Source organism: Carassius auratus, chromosome 26, assembly GCF_003368295.1.
Source record: "Carassius auratus strain Wakin chromosome 26, ASM336829v1, whole genome shotgun sequence".
Classification (NCBI taxonomy): Eukaryota; Metazoa; Chordata; class Actinopteri; order Cypriniformes; family Cyprinidae; genus Carassius; species Carassius auratus.
Window position 1 is genome coordinate 16,864,398 of NC_039268.1, and position 20,943 is coordinate 16,885,340.

At 35.5% G+C, this 20,943-nt stretch overlaps 1 protein-coding gene across 2 annotated transcripts in view; it reads right to left on the reverse strand.

Moving 5' to 3' along the window:
* Positions 1–20,089, reverse strand: part of LOC113044479 (ephrin type-A receptor 6-like) — a 110,343-nt gene extending 90,254 nt beyond the window's left edge. For both annotated transcript variants that reach the window (XM_026204513.1, XM_026204512.1), the window contains exons 1-2: positions 19,597–20,089; positions 8,697–8,761 (exon numbers count right to left, since the gene is read on the reverse strand). In XM_026204513.1, coding sequence (XP_026060298.1) covers positions 8,697–8,761; positions 19,597–19,672 — 141 coding nt within the window. In that variant the 5' untranslated portion in view covers positions 19,673–20,089. The remainder of the gene's footprint in view (positions 1–8,696; positions 8,762–19,596) is intronic.
* Between the last annotated feature and the right edge of the window lie 854 nt (positions 20,090–20,943).

Below are 20,943 nucleotides of genomic sequence, written 5' to 3' on the forward strand. Positions count from 1 at the left end.
GTGTGTGTGTGTGTGTGTGTGTGTGTGTGTGTTTTGCCACATCTGCTAATGATGGAGGAATTGAGAAAATGTATCACCCTTAAATATGTCTTATCAGCCACTGAATGATGTTTTGCAACTTTCATTTGCATTATTAATATATTTATTCCCCTTTATAGTATGTTTTCCCAAAACATTAGCAACATCATGCAGCATGTGAAATGAGCCAGGAACTGCAGCTGTCAGATATATGTAACTATGACTGTTTTATTTCCTAAGCAGCCAATTTCTACTCACATTTTTGGCACTTGTGGACTGTTAATTTAGGACCCTGTTTGTAATTATTTGTGGACCCTGTTTGCCCTCATTTTTTAGTAAATTATATCTATCTATCTATCTATCTATCTATCTATCTATCTATCTATCTATCTATCTATCTATCTATCTATCTATCTATCTATCTATCTATGTGATTTTTAAACTTTAATAAATGTATTTAAAAATATTTGTTTGTTATGTCACACTTTAGTATAGGCGCCACTTCTTACTATTAATTACATATGATAATAATATGCATGCCAATAAGCAACTAGTTAATAGTGAGAATTGGTCCTTAATATAAAGTGTTACTGTTTATCCTTATATGCAGTCGTAGGTTTATAAAATCCCCTTGAGTCTGTGGAGTATGAGCAAAAAAAAATATAAAAAAATAAAATAAATAATAATAATAATAGATGGTGCTGATGATAATGCTTAGCAAACTTTTCATTATCTCCAGACAGGCCATTTGAAGTAATTCATGAAGTCATGAAAGAAATCATTTGACCTCAGAACCGCACACCGACTTCGGGTAGTTTGATACAAGTCCCGATCCTATAATCTCATCTCAACCTGCCAGTGCCTTCCAGCCCTTTGTTTCACATCAGCTTTTTTGTTGGTGGTAAAACGAGGCATTTAGAAGAACAGGGAGGCAGCATCATGTTTTCAATCTCCTGCTAGAAAGTGACCGGACACATCTAGGAACACTTCAGCGGGGATGAGATATCAGCACGCGGCTTAAGATGCTACACGCACTGATAAAAGTGGCTGAGATGGATGAAGCTAAAATCACTCGCTACACATCACATAAAGTTGGCAGGGGTCCACAGAGAAGGATTCAAAAACGGCACAGATCGGTATGATATAGAGACAACATGGAGGAAATGCATCTTGGGGATGAGGGGGGATTCATTGCCTTTTAAATGGTTTAAAAATGGTTTATATCAGCAGACGTCTAAGATGCCCGACTCTCCTTTGATATCTGTCATCATTTCTCCACTTGGAAACTGGCTGTGAAAAAGGCATATCGCTGGTGCAGTCGCTGGAAAGAGCCGCACGCACACATCAAGACATAGGTTATTTTAGATAATGCCGGTACACAGTAATGCATATGAAAAGCATATAACAACACTGTCAGTAGTGGTCCTCTATTTGGAATTCCAGCTTTTTTCTGACTGTATTTGGCCTCTCTGGCTGTAAATGAACCTTTTCAGCAAGCGCCGCCGAACTGACTAGCATGTCAATATGTACGCTCAATAGCTTAAAAGCATCTATTATCATCATTGATTTCTGTTTGTCAGATCCAGCTTAGGATTGATCTTTGAAGCTTTGATTTTTCTGCACGTCTTGCATTGAAAGTACACACTTCGAGACTCCATAATACAATTTACACAACCCAAATAAAGGTCTGCTATCAGGGGAGTTGGGGGGGGGGGGGGTGGCTATCAATTGCAAATGAGCCCTGGGCAAATGGAAATACAATTAAGCTTGAGTGTGAGTTTAATTATCTTTTAATTATTAAGTACACGTTAACCTTGGGTAATGGAAGTGCTTTGTGAGATAGATACCGGCGCTACCTTTGACTCAATAATTGATAAATAGACTTCCACTTCAAACGGCATCAATAAAAACACCAAATGAATGACAAACATTCATTTCTATGTCATGTATCTCTTCAACCTTGTGCAATGCATCTGACACTGCATTTATTCACTTGCTTTCTTTCTAGTTTATTTTTAAGAGCAAAATGTATGGCTTGTGCAGATTTTTTTTCTTTAATTAAATCAAATCAAATACTAATCCATTCGTTTTTTCAACTCCTGTTGTATTTTATAGTGCTTTACCCCATTCAATGTCTAGGGTTTGAATATGTATTAGATAATACAAATTGTTGTTATATGTTTAGGTTACAGTTAAGAGTAAATCAAATTAAAAAAAAAATAAATAAATTTAAATACACATGCAACAAACCATAATTATAACAACTCACATAGGCTGCCAAAAATGTTACAATAAATTGAAAAAACTAATTCTACCACAATAATATTTCTGATTTAATGAATTAATGAATTTACAATCTGCATATCATGTAATTTGATTACAACAAAATAAACTACGCAAACATGTAAATTTAGATCCACAGTTAAACAGCTAGAAAAAAAATAATCTATGTGCATTTTAAAGTGTAACTAATACCAAAACACATGCCAAATTTACAGCAGTTTACTTGATCGAAGAGATAAAACTAATTATGGAATGAAAAACCAACAAACAGGCCATGGGAAATTAAACATACTCATAAACTGAAAAATAATATCAGAAAAGTCGACATCCCATGGTGTACTGTAATTTTAAAAACTCGCCAACAATGATTAGTTTCAGTAATAATAATTCTTGTGCAAGATATCTCAAGGTGTTGAAATCTAATTTTGAACATGCAGTCTGGATTACAAAAAGGGACATGAAAAAATATCTAATTTTGCTCTGGGTAAAGTCAGACATACATCAATATGCCTTTAGGTCGTCCCTGCCTAATCTATCCTTTGTCTTATTTCGCTTTCATTATCCCAGACTGTTTTACAACCTAGACTCAGATATAATCTCTATTCTGATATGACTTTATTTCCGCATGAAGAAAGAGAAAAGCAATTCAAAACCATGTTTCTCATAAGAGAAACAAGAAGGAAAGGAAAGCGAGAGAGAGCGTGTGATAGAGAGAAAGTGAGTGAGACAGAGACAAGAAAATGTCATCTACCCTCGCCAAAGAAAGTAAGTAAGAGGGACAGTGGATAAAGATGGAAAGAGATACCGCTGAAATCTAACATCTAACAGCAGCAACACAAAAGGTAGACAGTGATGAAAGACTGCATTTATAGGCTGTGTCATTTAAACAACAAAAAAACGGTTCCCTTCCATCATGCACCAGGAAAGGAAAAAGGGAACAAGAGCAGGAGAGGCCAACGGGACATCAGGGTCACTCTGGACGGTCCAGAACAACACTAACAATGACCTACTTCCACCCGAAATCCTTCGACATCTCTACATTCTTTTGTAATCCTGACTCCTGTACAAGAGCCATCGCAAGGAAACAGCAAAGGGACACATTTGACATTTCGTTCTGTCTGTTATCAAGGTTCCCCTCGCTATCGACAGCTGGAATGAATGGCCACAGCCAAAGTTTCCTTCACCGATACACAACATAATGAGCGGAATTCTCTAATAATTCTGTGGGATTCGCACATACTGTCTGCATTGTTTTAGCACCGATTCGCTACAGAAATTATGCAAATGCGTAAACGGCGCAAACACACCCAAAACTTTGCTGAATGCAATTTGCATGGTGCAATTCCTCATCTCACTGGGTTTTGTGAAAAAGCAAGCCTAATTTACATAGAAAGAAGGTATACTGACTTGAATTAAATAGTCATTTAGTGCCAGGTTAAAGAAAAGGTTCACCCGAAAATGGAAATTTGCTGAAATTTACTCACCCCCGGGCCATCCAAGAGTTTGTTTCTTCATCGAAGTTTTAACATTACATCACTTGCCCCAGTGGATCCTCTGCAGTGAATGGGTCAGAATGAGAGCTGATAAAAACATCACAGTAAATTCATAATCCATAAAAATGCTTCCTCCGATGATAAAATCCATCCCCTGTTGTCCCCTCACATCAAAATCGACTGACATATTTGTTTAAAACTGTTTTGATTGTTGATCTGTGCATATTTCTCTCCTAATTCAGACAAGATAACAAGAGAAGGCAATATTATGGATAGAGGACTCGTTTGAAGTTAAAAATATATATCAACAGATTTTTTTTTTTTACCAACACAAAGCGTTTTACTTCTCAAAATGTTAATTTATGGGCTGGAGTTGTGTGGATTACTTGTGAATTACTGTGATGCTCATTCTGACAGCACCCATTCTTTGCAGAGGATCTACTGATGAGCAAGTGATTAACGCTAAATTTCTCCAAAAGAAGAAACAAACACATCTTTATCTTGGCTGGTCTGAGGGTAGGTCCCACCTTCTGTAATATTTGTTAATGAACAATTCACTGAAACTCCATTGGAGGTGCTCTGAAATACTCCATGCAGAACTGGTTGTCTGTGCATTCTGGTCACTTGTATTCAGAACTAATCAAACAAACTGTTCAGTGTTCAATCTATTGTATTACCTGGAAAGATTTGCTGCTATTCTTGAGCTCAAACACAAGATACAACATGTGTCAATGCCGACTGGGCATGTAAATGAGAAGCAACAGCAATTTGTCATTGCCTGTAAAACAGAAGCTGACGGTGATGTACTGCACTCAGACCAGGTTCTCATGCTAACCTCAACAAAGTTCTCACAACCATGAAAACAGATATACAACACAAAACATCCTAATGTTCATTCCTGATAATAAAAATGAGAAGAAACTGAATGATTTATTTAAAATATAATCCTATGTAATGTGTCATGCAGGGATTTATGGGAAAGAATACAATAGCTTTTACTTGCAAAACCCATAAACTGCAAGCATTTATTTCACATAATCATTTGACCGTCAGAGCTGCAGGTTACTGATGTTATATGTCAGTGATATACTCACTCATATGCTGACTCAAACCCCATTAGTGTCTGATTTCTGCATCAAGTTTACAACCATCCAACGATTTGAACTGCTGGCACACCTGTTTGATAACATGCTGTTTTAAACAGACAAAATATTGGAAAGATTCAACTCTGCTGCCCTATCCTACACAGTCGTGTACTTACATTCCCTGCTAAAAATAATATCAGTGAATCACATCAAGAAAACAGATTTGTATAGAGCACATCAGTCACTTTTAGATCACGACTGCCAGTGCAAAATGCTGCAGCTTCAAATAGCAAAGGCTGAGTAAGACAGAAGGAGAACTCACTTGTGGTATAAGAGATTTTGTCAGCATGTGGGTGCGAGCTAAAATCGAGTTTGGTGTTTAGTGTCAGTTGCAATGATGAAGAAAAAAGGTGTTCGGAATCAGTGGGAGCTCTGGTTTTCTCAGCCAGCTTGAAGTTACACTTTCTGAACTCGATCAATAACCACCGGATCAACTGCCAATATCAGAGAACACATGCTGGTGTTAGATTATCAGATTAGTAGGATTGTGTTAACGTGTCGTATGGACTGGAATCAGGGGAGTGCAGCCCAGTTGGAGACTCGTGGAAGCGTGATCCACACAAACTTGCACATTTTACACACATTATTTTGCTACAGAACTGTAAAATGCTGAGGATAATAAAATACCTCTTTTATAAATGGATGATGAATTTGATCCTAAATTGAATGGATTACATCCTTTGTTGAAAACGGGGAACAAATCAGGATTTATAAAGACGAAAACTGACATGAAAATGTTCTCATGCCTATGCCAACCGAAAAGCATGGGTATTTTCAAAAATGTATGGGGCAGAATTGTCCTGTAATGATTGCTCAGACTTAATTCAATTAATGGTTAAAGAAATCTGTTGGGTAAACAAGTTATGACTGCCATATGTGTAAATGACTATATTTCAACCACTGCCTGGAGTAAAATAGTATAATTACATTAAATAGTTTGGACCCTGATGTTAATTGTGTCATACAATAGCATAGTAGGCTAATGTTCACTCTATAACTTTTAGGAATATAATGTATTATAACAACAGATGAAGCCTGTATTCATAATGCATCATAAGGGTATTCTTAATGTATAATGGCTTATAAAAACCTTATAATCTCATAAATAACTAAGGTATGTAAGGGGATCTAAAATATGCTCATGCAGAACAAGGTATCAGCATGTGCTTTATAAGTTCTAATAAACAGCCAATATGCTAGTAATATGCATGCTAATCAACAACTAATTAATAGTGAGAATTAACATATGTTCACATTAAGGATCATACTATGTATGTCTTTATAAATGAGGTGCCAGGAGTTGCTTTTAATCTTTTCTTATAGGTCTACCAAAGCAAAATCGTAGTATGCCTTTGAAACTGCTGAAGGTAACCTGTACCCCATGGGATACCTTGGTTGAACTAACTGGTATTAAACACGGACCAGCTGAGCTTCACTGATTGAGGTCCAGATTTTGTTGTGATCTATCGCTAAAAACCAGGTCTGTCCTGCTGAAGGTCACTCAAAGTCCCATTACAGATAAGAAATGAATACTCAAAAGTGTGGCTTTCTGTCTCATCTTGACACAACTTCTCCTAAAACAGCATGTATTAATCATTCACGTCCCAGTGCTGCAGTCCTTTTGAAAAGAGACGGACAGGCCTTTTTAGAAAAGGTCAACCTTTCAAGTGGCCAACAGGGAATGAGAAAGCGTTAAGAGATCATTAATCACTCTTTGATTGACACAGAAGTCTTTGTTTGGTAACTACAGCAATGAAACCATGCAGACTGTTTTTAATTATGCTCATTTACAATGATTTCAACATCTTTGATGACTGTCACAGCTTTTTAATCTTGAAAAGGACAGCAGTACCTGCTAAATGAGGTCAATGGTCAGCAGTTTTTCAAAAAATATTTTTAAGCCTAAGGCTTTTCTTTGGTTTATAACCATTAAAAACCTGGGGTCAGAACTTTTTTATTTTTTTAATAAATTAAAATAAATTAATAAATTATTTTATTCATCAATGATGCAATACATTAGAAGTGACAGTAAAGAAAAGTGTATTGATTTAATTATAAAAGCTTTCTATTAAGCTAATTCTGTTATTTTCCTATCCATCAAAGAATCCAGAAAAAAAAGTAGTTTTCAACAATAAAAACAAATGTTTCTTACGCAAAAAATTGTCATATTTTAATTATTTCTGAAGGATGTGACACTGAAGACTGGAGTATATTTTATTAAAAATTATTAGAATATAAAACAGTTATTTTAAACAGTAAAAACATTTTTAAAATTTTACTGTTTAACTATGTATATGATTAAATAAATGCAGCCTTGGTTAGAATAAGAGACTTCTTTCAAAAACCTTAAAAATCTTACCAGCCCTAAAATATAATTTTTTTTTTTTTTTTTTTTTTTTTTACTATAAGAATGCATTTTAGTACGTAATATAATATAATATAATATAATATAATATAATATAATATAATATAATATAATATAATATAATATAATATAATATAATATAATATAATATAATATAATAAACCAGTGTTCTATGACACATTTGATAATTACGGCACAAAATCTGAGGGCCTTACAGTGGAGTAGAGCCTAGAGAATAGTCAACGAAACAAAAGAACAGCACAAACAAACCTGTTTCTCCAAACAGAGAAGGTAAAGTGGAGAGTTGCAGAGAGAGAGAGAGAGAGAGAGAGAGAAACCCCATAGGATATGTCTGTGCCAGAGTAAACAAAACATACACGCTGGTCTCCAATCGCTAGAAAACAAATTAAATGGCGGGTAAAGTCTCCCCAGACCGGAAAAGGTAAGTTCCATCAAGCTCTGGGAGAATAATGAAAAAGGCTTTGATTAATATAACATATAGTACCCTGACTTAACAAAAAGAAGCTGAAAAAGAGATTGTGGTAAATACTAATAGGATAGGTATTTGACCCAGGATATTATAGCATGAATTATTGATTTGATCGGAGGCACCAGCCTCTTACAGCATGAAAAAAAAAGAAAGAAAAAGAAACCCCAAGTGGTGTTTACTGGTAAGATGAACTCACTTTCTTTGACATCGTGGGCACCTGTGTAAGAGCAGAACTAATATGAAGATGTGCACTGCAGCTCCACTGGGAAATCATTTTATGGGCTATAGGTCATTTTACACAACCTTCAAAAAACACTCAGTGGGCTGATTCTGGTTCCTCCACTACAAAACTTTTACTCGAGTATGGCTCAAGACTAGGACTGGTACTTATAGTTGGCCTGAGAAAAAGAGCAGTGATCGAGTATCCATCATACTGCTCTTTATCATGAAATTGATTTAATAATAGTAGCTCTACTATTAGAAGCTCCTCTGGGCTGTGAGATCACACTTGGTTGCTTCATTCAAATTGCTTTTAGCCTTTTGACTGGTTTTAATGTCTTAGAAATTCTCTCTATAGTGTTTGCCAAAATGAAAGGGGCAAAATTGAATTATTAAGAACTGTGTCAATAATTACCCTTTAAGGAACTCTTTGAATAGATTCTGGATCACTAATGCCGTTTCAGTGGCCTGATTTGATTAAATTTCAATATAACAAACTTCTTTTTTTCACATTGAAGTGTGCAGTTTGGATTAACCTGGCATGAGTAATGTTTGCATAGGCATGGTTGGAATACATTCAGTGGAGCTTTATAAGAATTTCTTTTTTAATAACCGCAGTACATGTACATACTGTAAGGGAAATTGTGTACAGGGTACAAAGGTCACAGGGAAATACTACTTACCCCATTTATTGGGTAGGTCTTCCAGCTTAGTTCTCCCAGCACAGCTGTAGTGTCCAAGAGAACCACTATGAGAAGGACAACAAAGATAACAACTTGGGTCAACTCTGATAGTCTCTAATACACAGTGAATAAATATTAAACACTACAGCCACACAAAAAAAATGAAGAACAAATATGTAGTACATTCAATAAAATAAAATAAAATAAAATAAAGTTCATCCAGACATGTGAATGAGGTCTGGGGTTGTCAAAAATAAATAAATAAATAAATAAATCATGAATCAGTTATTTCAAGTCAAACATTTTTAGTGATTTTGTTGATCAAATAAAAAAATGCAGTCTGAATAATTCATCACACAAAGCTGCAGGAGACTTTTAATTTCAACCTGTCCTCCAACCAATACGCTCGTATAGGTCGTTTGTCCAAATCCCTGAAATACGACCCATCAGAGCGTATACTACAATAGCGCCCCTATTGCCAAAAGTTCATTTTCATATTAATGTTTTGTACTCTTTTATTTGCACTCTAATTTGTGTTTCGTGTAGCTCAGTTGGTAGATTATTGTGTTATACCTTGATATGTAATCATGCTATCATGGGTTTGATCCCAGAGAACAGACGTGCATGTAAAGTGTATATGCTCAATAAATCATAATTTAGCATGATTTCTGTGAGGGTTAGGTTTAGGGTTGGGGTTAGGTGTGGTCATTCGAACGAATAAGCCACCTAGTAAAATATGTAGGAAATACTGTGAGATCCGTGTAAAAAGCCAACACATTTGCATTTAAATAAACGTGCATTTTGATTGGTAATGGCGCGATACTGTTATTATTTTTACGCCCGCTAGAGGCCGCTTAACTTTAAAACATAAATATAGGTCGTAATAAGGTGCTTGCACAAATGACCTATATGGTCGTTTTTTGTTGGAGGACACACTCTTAGTAAATGACAGAATTTTCAGCAATGAATAAACAAATAAATTAAATGAAAAACAATTACAGTTGAGCCTGAAATTAAATAAGGATACAAAGCAATTAGTACCAATAATCAGACAACAAGACTCTTAATGGATCCCTTGTGTTTGACATCATTAACAGAGACAAAGGACATATCAAAAACCACAGCGGAAGAATACCCAAATTAAACCATCCACCACCTATCAGAAATGAACACACTGCATTTAGTCTGCACGCTAATCAAATGTCCTCTTTGAAGCCAGTCACATCCACTGCCCCCAGCAGGTGATTCAGTACTCCAAATAAAAATAAAAAAAGAGTCATTTGCTCACCCACATATGTCAGTTTGATATGATGAATGTGCAATTTCCCTTGTCTGTACACCAGGACTTAATTACAATGTCTATCAATAAAAGCGTGTCACAGGCATAATATACTCGTGACACAAAGTCAGGGTATGTGCCATTCTCTCTCCTACTTAGCCATAATCCAGTGTTTAAAATGTGGAAAAATATAGTGTATTTCTGGTTGAATAAACTTCGACAGTAGGTATGACTCTTGATTTTGGCCTGTGAACAAGTGGTCATCATTCTCACTCAGCAAAGCGGTCTGTGTGTAAGACAGCTTTGTGAATATGTGTTGTAATACTGAGCTAATAATCAGCTTATCCATATATGTGTTGTCAAAGAGTTAACGTAATGATCCTCGATGAGTGCCTGTCTGTAGAGAGCCTGCAGACAGGCTGAGCACTACTGCTCGCCCTGATCAAATTTGCTTGACAATGCCTGATAATTCTGCCTGGAAGTGATGGATCTGTGCTACTAACACACCCAAACACAAAAATGTGAATTAGAGGGTTAGGCACTTTGGACACTCATCCTAAATCACATTACACCTCTGTCTAGACCCAGTGTCTCTGTCTCCAGACATATTACCCCGAAATTTCCGCACTCACTTTCTCCCTGACAATGAAGGGAGATTAAACATGTCTGCAAGCATATTGGGACGGAGTGATCGAATTGTAATGACTTTATTAAGAGATATTTACCAGATTAGGCCTAAAGCCAGTCTATGATGCACACTGAACGGGTTAAGGTTAGGTCTCACTGCCTGAGCAGAAATCAAACAATACAGGAGGAATCTTTCTCAAAACCACTTATGTGACCTATAAAAAGTGCTAACTTTAACCCCTTCACACATATGTTTTAAATATTCGGTGCCCCTGGCATGACTTTTTTTTTAACGTGAACATTTATTTTTCTTTTTTTTTTTTTTTTTTTTATCAAATCATGGACCAATTCTCACTATTTGTTTATTGGCAAGCCTATTACTAGCTTATTAGCTTTTTATTAGTATTTATAAAGCACATATTAATGCTTTATTCTGCATGATTATATCCCTTAATCTAACCCCATACCAACACTTAAAAATTACCTTAATAACTATTAATAAGAAGCAAATAAGGAGTTTGCTCAAGGAAAATCCTTAGTTAATATGTGTTCCCTGTTCTAAAGTGTTACACAAAATTTATATTCCAATTAGTATTTTAAACACCTTTTAATGATCAATTGCTTTTAATGATCTTGTCTGAATCTGTCAAATTGACATACATTCACCCCCACCCCCACCCCATAAAAACACATAAAACATTAAAAAGTGAGTGGCTGAGTGAGGAACAGAGTAAATTTCATATTGACTTCCACAATGTGTGATTGAAAAATAAACCATGGTAGGGTTAGTTCACCGAAAAATAAAAATTATGTCATTAATTACTAGTTCTCATGTCATTCCATACCAGTAAGAACTTTGTTCATCTTTGGAAAACACATTAAGATATTTTTGATGAAATCTGAGAGTTTTCTGACCCTGTATATACAGCAAGGGAACTATAGAATTCAATTCCCTGAAATGTTGTAAGGATATTGTTAAAATAGTCCATGTGACCAGTGGTTTAACCTAACATTTTTAAATCTAAGATAATACTTTCTATGTACAAAGACAACAAAAATAATGACTTTATTCAACAATTCCTTCTCTTCCATGTCAGCCTTCGTCATGTGTTCATGAGACGAGAGTACTAGGGTGGGTTACTTTTGGGTGAACTATCCCTTTAAATTTGGAAGCTTTTTATTTTGATTATTACTGGCATTTCCATAGATATGTGTGTAATCTTACAAATTATTAATGTGTTTTGTCTGAAAAAAAAATAAATAAAAATAAATAAATAAATAACTTGATTTGTTGATGAATATTGATTAAATAAAGTATTTTTTGTAACAAGGGACTTTGAAGAGGGACCAAGATCATATGAGACTCAGGGCCCCAGAGGGACTAGGTACAGTATGTGCAGTCCTCATCATTTACATGCAGGCACATTTCAATCCCTGCTGCATTCTTCTCCACAAGAGCAGTCATATGATCCTGTAGGCAACTGTCATTAACCCACAGGCATATTTAGTACCTGGAATTCCTGTAGCTCAACCACCACCTGAGCCTCAAAGATTGACATGTTGTTTGCAAGTTTAACATTAAAAAAAACTAAACTTGCTCTTCCCAGATTTGACAGTGATAAAGAGCCTGATTTTGCCTTGCTGAAAATGGCTCTACATTGACTCTTACAGGGACACGCTCATCTCACTGAGCAGCGACTACAAGCTAGCTCATTGTACATGCGTTAGCCAACTCCACAACAAACACTGAGAGTAAATCTATTCCAGAAGGGGAAAAATATCCTGAATCATAGCCTGAGATTTTTTTTTTTCTCAAAAATATATACAAAAATGAATATTATGATGCTGTGTAAACTCCTAAAAGACCAAAAATGAAAAGCTTATTTTGATGATATACATCATTTCTTAGATCAGTCGTTCTCAACCAGGGCCTGGGGCCCATTAGGAGGCCTCAGCAAACTTCCAAGGGGTCCTTAGGATGACTTAAAAGTATTTAAACTATCTATCTATCTATCTATCTATCTATCTATCTATCTATCTATCTATCTATCTATCTATCTATCTTTCTACATTTTACAATTACTTTAAGATATTTTTAAGGTATTAAATCATGTTATCTGAAAAAAAAAAACATCAAAATTGACCGATTTATGCTTAAAACAAGAACAGATATCTGCTGCTGAAGAAAGAAAGAGAAAGAAAGAAAAGAAAACTTCATTTATGAAGTAATTTTGCTTCTCAAGTAAATCTCAGTTTGAAAATGTTCAGATATTTGTACTGGAAAACGACAAAACACTGAGTAAAAAAATATCTATCAGTCTGGAATCATTAAGTTTCAATTAATTGTGGTTAATTAGTTTAATTTAGGGACAGTCTGATTAGAAAAATAGTAAGCATAATAATAAGGATGAGAACCACTGATTTAGATATCCTTGACAACGTCACAAATACTCCCCACCATTTAAATTAAATATTTTTTTTTAATCAAAATTAAATTTATGCATTTAGCAGACACTTTTATCCAAAGTGACTTACAGTGCATTCAAGCTATACATTTTTAGCTAACATGTGTTCCCTGGGAATCGAACCCACAACCTTGCGCTGCTAACGCAATGTTCTGCCACTTGAGCCAGAAGAACACAAAAATATATATTAAAAAAAAAAACATTTTTTTCTTTATAGTGATTTCTTTGCCAAACAAAAAGGTCAGTGACCGCCAAGTATAAATTAAATAAGTAATTTGAAAATAGAAAAAGGGGAAAATCTTCCACTGACAACAGCTTGAAATTAAAAAAGTACAGCAAATTCAAATCACCATCCCTTAGAAACAGATAATGGGTCTGGCAAGAGTAATGCTGCCAATAGCAAGGTGCTTTCCAGATGGGACTATTATTGATGGTCTTATTAGGAAAAGCAGAGCATGTTGTCTTGCTGCAGCTGAATCTTTATAACTAGTGTTGACAAGATCCGCAAGCTTCATTTCAAACCAAATCAGCTGCTGAATGTTTGTTGTCTCTCTCCTTCCGCCTCAGCGTGGAGAGTAAGACATCAACAGAGACACATCAGAAGTGGCAGCTAGCGCCTATGTCTGTCTGTAAAAATCTGGAGTCCCTAAAGTAGGCCACATGGAAAGGAGGAAAGAAAAAAAAAAGGCAGATGGAGAAAAACCTTGAGTATCTGGGCTGCTTCTATAGCTTAGATGTTTCTTTGATGTGTCATATCAGAAGATTTGGATCTTGTTTTTGCCTTGTGTTTTCAAGCTGTTGATGACTGCATCCCGGTATAGAGCATCCCATTAAGTGACACATTTAAAGGTTAAATCTAAATCTAAACTCATTCAGAGTGAACACAGCTTTAAGATATATGTGTATAGTTAAGATTTCTTCTCATTAGTCTTTTGTACGGGAGCTGTATGGTTTTTTTTATTTTTTTATGGAACCTTTTCTGAATAAGTCGTAGTATTATAAAACAATACTTTTCTAAAAAAAGATTTTTAATTTTTTACCCTCAAAAGGACATTTAGTGAAAAAGCAGCAACATCAAACACAGAGTGTTGAATGTTAGCTGAAATGTCATTCCTGTTGTGAGTCTCAGCTGGATGGCTTTCATGTTGATAGAGACAATGGCTTACTCAACCTACTGTGGCACTGATGAGAAAAGCATTCTGGGATATGAATAGATTGGGTTGCTTGTCAATTTCTGCTTTGGGAGCAATGATGTATTATTGATTGGTCATTGATCTTCAGTCAAGGTGGAATGAGTCTAGATAGCATGGTGTAGCTACTGCCATTTGTCCTTATATAATCATGGCGGTGACGACTGATTCAAGCTATAAATCAAATCAAAGCTATAAAAAAGTTGTATCCTATACTGGCCAGTACTGACGGGGTTACTAGAAACTAAAACTGTTTCTAAGAATGAAATAAACACAAAATCTTTTTTTTTTTTTTTTTTTTTTTTTTTTTTTTTTTTTGATTGCAAAGCTGAATTTACAGCAGCCATTATTCAAGTCATTAGTCACATGATCCTTCAGATATCAATATGCTGTTCAAGAACAAATTAACATTTTTAGCAATGTACTGTAGATAACAGTAGTTCTTTATATTTGGTGGAAATGTAAAATGTCATGTCTCCTTGATGAAATTATGAATTTCTTTCAAAATAAATAAATAAAACAACCCACTTACACCCATACTTTAAACAGTAGTGTATTCGAAAATATTTAAGTGGGTGTGGAACAATTTCTGAACAAGAAATGTTAAGTAACTCCCATTTAGCCACTTTATTCAAAGCTAAGTCCTGAATTTCTTGGGTTAAGAGCTTTATTCAAAGGTAAAATGGTGAAAGTGGATGTCAGCTCTGCAGATGTAATTCTCAAATTCATGGGTAAATGCTATCTATAGAATTCAAAAACATGAAACCTTTATATTATCACATTAAGCTCTGGATTCCTCCAGTGGCAAATCAATCAGGTGTGCAATGATGTGTACATTTTCATAGTACTGTTAAAGTACTTGTCACTATTAGCATACTTTATTAAGAATAACAGTAATATTTTTGTATAGGGACTAACTAGTTGCTTATTTACATGCATATTATTAACATATTGGTTGTTTATTGGTACTTATAAAGCACATTTTCTGCATGACCATATTGCAAATCTCTAATCCTGCCCAATATCTAAACTTAACACCAACTATCCTATTAATAAGCAGTAAATTAGGAGTTTATTAAGGCAACAGACATTGTTAATGCTTGTTTAATTGGCGAGAATTGGACCTGAAAATAAATTGTGAACAGAATAAGCTTTTTTACAGTATGAAATCCTAACATCAACCACAATAAATTCATTATATAAACTCTGGACTAGAACCAACTGTGTGCCCTGGCTTACTAAGCTCTGACATTTAGCCAAACGATCTCTACAAATTCCTTTGAATCTTGGCTCAGGGAGATAATAATGGTTGGTAAGAGAAAAAGAGATGTGTGTGCGAGTGTGACAAGAAAGCCTAGATCCACGCAACTCATGTTCTCTCTTTTTTTTTCCTCTCTGAGATGAGAGATGAAGACGAGAAAGGTGACATTTGGAATTTGAATGTCACACCCGGAGAAAAATGGCCCTTTGTCGAACGATTGAGGTAAATTGATCTGATAAGGACAGCGCTGCATGCATTAGTGGTCTTTAGCTGGGCATTTAGTGTGTCTAAGACGATGTGGAGGAGTAGGAAAAGGAGATGCAAGGGGTTAAGGCTAAGATCACATTGCAAAGACAGGACCTGGAGTGGAAATGTCAAGTTGCAATTTACAAATTGATTCCAGTGACAATAAAAAGTCAATGGAGAGGCTCGAACAGGTTTTTTTCAGCTTTAATAAATGTAATCTCTGAGGAAGAGGGATGGCGCTTCTCCAGGGTGTCAATACAACGCAAGTGGAACCAATGCAAGCAATGCACAAACAACAAAATTAAATGACATGATGATTTTTCTGTGACCTTGATCTAATGAAGAGAACAAGAAAACAGGCGTACACACATACACACACATATAAATACCACTGCTGCCAGCACAAAGCCTTATCCTGCTCCTTTCTCTCTCTTTGAAGAGCCATTGAAGTGTTGAAGGTATAAAGAGAGAAACCTCAGAGGTTTGGCTCCACAGTGTCTATAAAATCAATAAGAGCACTCCACGCGGCAATGATAGCAGTACAAACAGGGCACTGGGCATTAACAGGCCTCTGTTACAGTGCACAGTTACTGTTTACATAGCACTTTGCTAACACACACACCCATGAAGCCTCGGAGCTGTTGTAACACGATTTAAAGTGTGGTTCTCTAGAGAAAGCAAGGCAGATGCATATACATATATTTCCAATAAAGTGAAACTTTGTTCTGAACAAAACCACAAAACTCACTGTCTGACAAAGACTGCATCAGAATAAAAGACAGACATACACAGCTTAAGATCAATCAGTAGCTGCCATGGTTGTGTGCCATTCAGAAGTGAATCGAAAATGACTTTTATAATCTAATTCCTGCATTTGAAACAAGGAAGCGGAAATACAATTAAATTGAAACTCAAAGTAGAAAAGCAAAGTTTGAAGCAGTGTTGTTACTGTTAACTAAAATTAAAATAACTGTTTAAATTAATTTACTGTTAAACTAAAATTATTTTAGGAATGCTGAAATAAAATAAAATATTAGCTGAAAAAAAGTGTAATGTTGTATCAGCAAGTAAGTTTAATAAGTTTACATTGAAGTGCTACACTAAAATGAACAAAATAGAATAAATAAATGCTAATAAAATCACAAAAGCACAAAATAAAATCACTAAAACTTAAGGAAATTGAAATGTAAAATGAAAATATAAAAATTAAAGCATTTTCTAAAATGTTTACACTGTTATCCACAGAAGCTTAATTACGTTCAAAGTCTACATTTTTATCAGTTCCATGCATTCTCTGTGAATAGAACCCATGACCTTGGCATTGCTAGCGCCATGCGTTTGAGCTTGAGGAATGATAAACAACAAATAATCAGTAAATATTAATAATATTAATTTTTTAAATATAAAAAAAAACTAAAATACTATTATAAAATGTAATTTAATATAAAGAATACTAAAATAACACTGGTTTTAAGATAAAATATAACTGGTTTGAAGACAAACTTCATTTGAAGAAAAAAAAAACTAAAGCATGTTTTAAAGTTGTGAAGTTTATTAAATTCAAATTTAGTCATGAATTGACAGATCCAATTTATAAATTCTGATTGTTTACTAACTCTTTCAGAACAGCAATATAAATCACATCAATTGTTTATTTGCTTCTCTAACAGTCATATTAAGTGATCTGAAGCACTTTCATTTTAGATTGCTGTACATCTGAATGGATAACACACAATTTATCAACTCACAATTTGACCAGTGACAGGCATAAATGAAAAACCAATCCGATATCTGAGGAAGAGGACGTTAAAAAGCCCTTGTAGAACACTCAAGCACCACTCTGAACTGATTAAAAGAGCTCTCGAGACCATTGCAATCTTACAGAGATCTGATGCCCATCTTGAAGTTTCTCTTGGTGCAAGATGACAGTTTAGCATGATTGGCAAGAGCAGCCAGTCAAGCATGAGCGCAAAAAGGTGGTTTTAACCAGGGCTTATTACAGACCTGAGCTTAAATAGAGACTGGTTTTACAAGGGGGTCATAGAGGCATTCGCGATTCAGCTACGAGTATGAGGAGGAGAGAGGATTGCGCGATAAGCTTATTCAGAGTACAGTCTTCTCTTAAATGGATTTTTGAGAGCTTTGAAGAGTTCTACAATGAATGCTCTGTGAAATGTTCCTCAGAAGCATGTGAAATACAAATCAGTTTGATTCTAAAGCTACAGTATATAGCAGAAATGAGCAGACTGTTATATTTTGCGAGGTTATGTAGGGTCATCTCTGCATGCATACTAATTGGACATTAGCATCAGTGTTAATCACAAGGCAGGATTTTTGTTCAAGTGAACTGCAAACCCTCAATTTCCATTTTTATAGGTTCACATTGAAAAGAACTGTCTCCAGATCTATTGCCTAATTTGTGATGGTTTAAACTGAGAAAACAGTGACCTGTTAAATAACTGCTTTCCATCCCGGCTCGGGAAAAAAATAAGGATGACTCATTACTGGAAAAAAAAAAAGAAAAAAGTTTTAAATGCCGTGCAAGCCAACTCAGATGGTTTGAGTGTTCTCTCTCTATCTTCTGCACATCCCACACAAATATGCTCCGTTTCTCTCTCTTTTCACAACATACAGACATAACACAAGAGTCACTTGTTCTTGTAATGTTCATATTCGAAATACTGCCATTTAACCCATTTCTTGTGTGAATGACCACTGTGAACTGCGAGTGTAAACAGAAGGGAGGAGTTATGGGCACACAGGGGGGAATTGGGACAGGTGCGCTAGGATACCATCACTGCAATTTTGTCTCTTAGGTGAGACTCGGTAGTGTTGTAATGCAGGATAAGTAAATTAGACCCACACAATTATATATGCCCACCTCCCTCCTGAAGAGACTGTAAAAGTTTATGTGTAAGAAAGGACAAAACACAATTTTGAGATAAGACATTACATTTTACCTCAGATTTAAAAATTGTTGGTGATCAAAGCTATGAATGTATAAAGAGTGAAAATTCTGTCAAACAGCTTGCCACTGGGATGGTACCCTAAAACATACACCCACTTTAACTTTAGTAAATGTTTTAGTACATATATTAATATGTACCTTTCATAAGAAATACATTTCAGACTGATGTCAAAAGGGACAATTGACAAAGGGTCAAGCTGTTGTACTTTTATTTATAATGATTATTATCATCTGAACCACCAGGTCATCTTGTTCTAACATCCACTCAAGCTTTTGAAAATGAGCGTAGCACTATACTTTTCAATGTCAAACTACAAAGATTGCACAAAATGGACAACGTCTCAATTGTGACTGACCAATATATGCCCAATTTTTAACATGTGCTTAGTTTTTCTTTATTTGTTGCCAATTTATTTTATAAATTGACCTTGATTAACAGTAGAGATAAGTTTAACATTTCTAAACTACTTTAATATGAAACAGACAAATATGGGAAGAGCATTTGAGTGTTTTACAGTAAAAAAAAGAAAACCTGGAAATGTGTCCCAAAATTGCCCAGTCTTTCCTATATAGGTAACCCGTTTGTGATGCTGAGCATAAGACTAGCTGCAGAACTACAGAACGACAATAATCACAGCGTTCTCATCTGTCCTGCACAAATCAAAACAATGTATAATATTCTGAATAGTCGGTACAACTGTCATGTGCCAGTTTTAGAAATATATAGTGTGTTACCAAACTGAAAGGCTGGTAACATTATAGCGTCTTCTTTACAGACAATATACGCACTATACATATACACTGTGCATTTTAGTAGGTTATGATATAGTATCAACCCATTAATCACAATTCATTATAACTCACCTTGGTTTGAATGGCCGGGGTCCGACAAAACCAATCCCGGTAAAGCAAACATTAAGAAAATTCTGTGAAAAGTCATTTTTGTATCCAGTTGTGGACGCAAGTCGGTGACAATTATTACAGAAAAGAGTCCGAGATTAAATATCCCGTCACAAAACACATTTAATTATTGTAAGGGATGTTTGCGCGTCAACCGCCTCGAAAACAGCGGGGTCAAGTTGGTTTTGTTTTCGATATTCGTGACACATTCAGCGGTAAACGCCAATAACTCCAAAACGAATTGCCCTAAAAAAATCTAAGCAGTGTGACCGCCAAAAGGGCAAAGCTGAACATGTTTCACATCCTTCTTTTTCTATATTTTCCCTCGATATAATAAGCACGGCCCCATGCAAGCCGTCGCAATGTGCAAAAAGCCGGGAGAGAACGCTCTCAGCAGAGCCTTCAGTTAGGGACCGTGGGGAAAGTGCAAACTTTCTTCGTTTTTTGCTATAGCTCAGTAGGCGTTGTTTTTGTAATAGCTTTTTAGTTAAAGGGCATATAGACATGATAACAGTGTCAATCAATAGTGGGGAACCGTGGACATTTTTCACAACCTTTCTTTTTACCACTACTGGTAGAAAAGGGAATTGCATGTCCAAAATTAACCTTCTTTTTGTAATAGCTTTCTACAGAAGGAAGATAGAGAGATGAAACCAGTGTCAATCAATAGAGGGAGAGAGTGGATATTTTTCACATCCTTTCATTTTACCCAAAGTGGCTGATAAGGGAATTGCATGTCCAAATTTAACCTTCTTTTTGTAATAACTTTCTACAGCAGTGAAACAGAGACTTGAAACGAGTGTCAATCAATAGTGGCGGACAGTGGACATTTTTCACATCCTTTCATTTTACCCCAAGTGGCTGATAAGGGAATTGCATGTCCAAAATAAACCTTCTTTTTGTAATAACTTTCTACAGCAGTGAGACAGGTACATGAAACCAGTGTCAATTAGTAGAAGGAGAGAGTGGACATTTTTCACAACCCTGAATTTTACCCCTACTGGTAAAAAAGGGAATTGCATGTCCAAAATTAACCTTATTTTTGTAATAACTTTCTACAGCAGGGAGACAGAGACATGAAACCACTGTCAATCAATAGAGGGGGAGAGTGGACATTTTTCACAACCTTTCTTTTTACCCCTACTGGTAAAAAAGGGAATTGCATGTCCAAAATTAACATTCTTTTTGTAATAACTTTCTACAGCAGGGAGACAGAGACATGAAACCAGTGTCAATCAATAGAGGGGGACAGTGGACATTTTTCTCAAACTTTCATTTTACCCCAAGTGGCTTATTAGGTAATTGCATGTC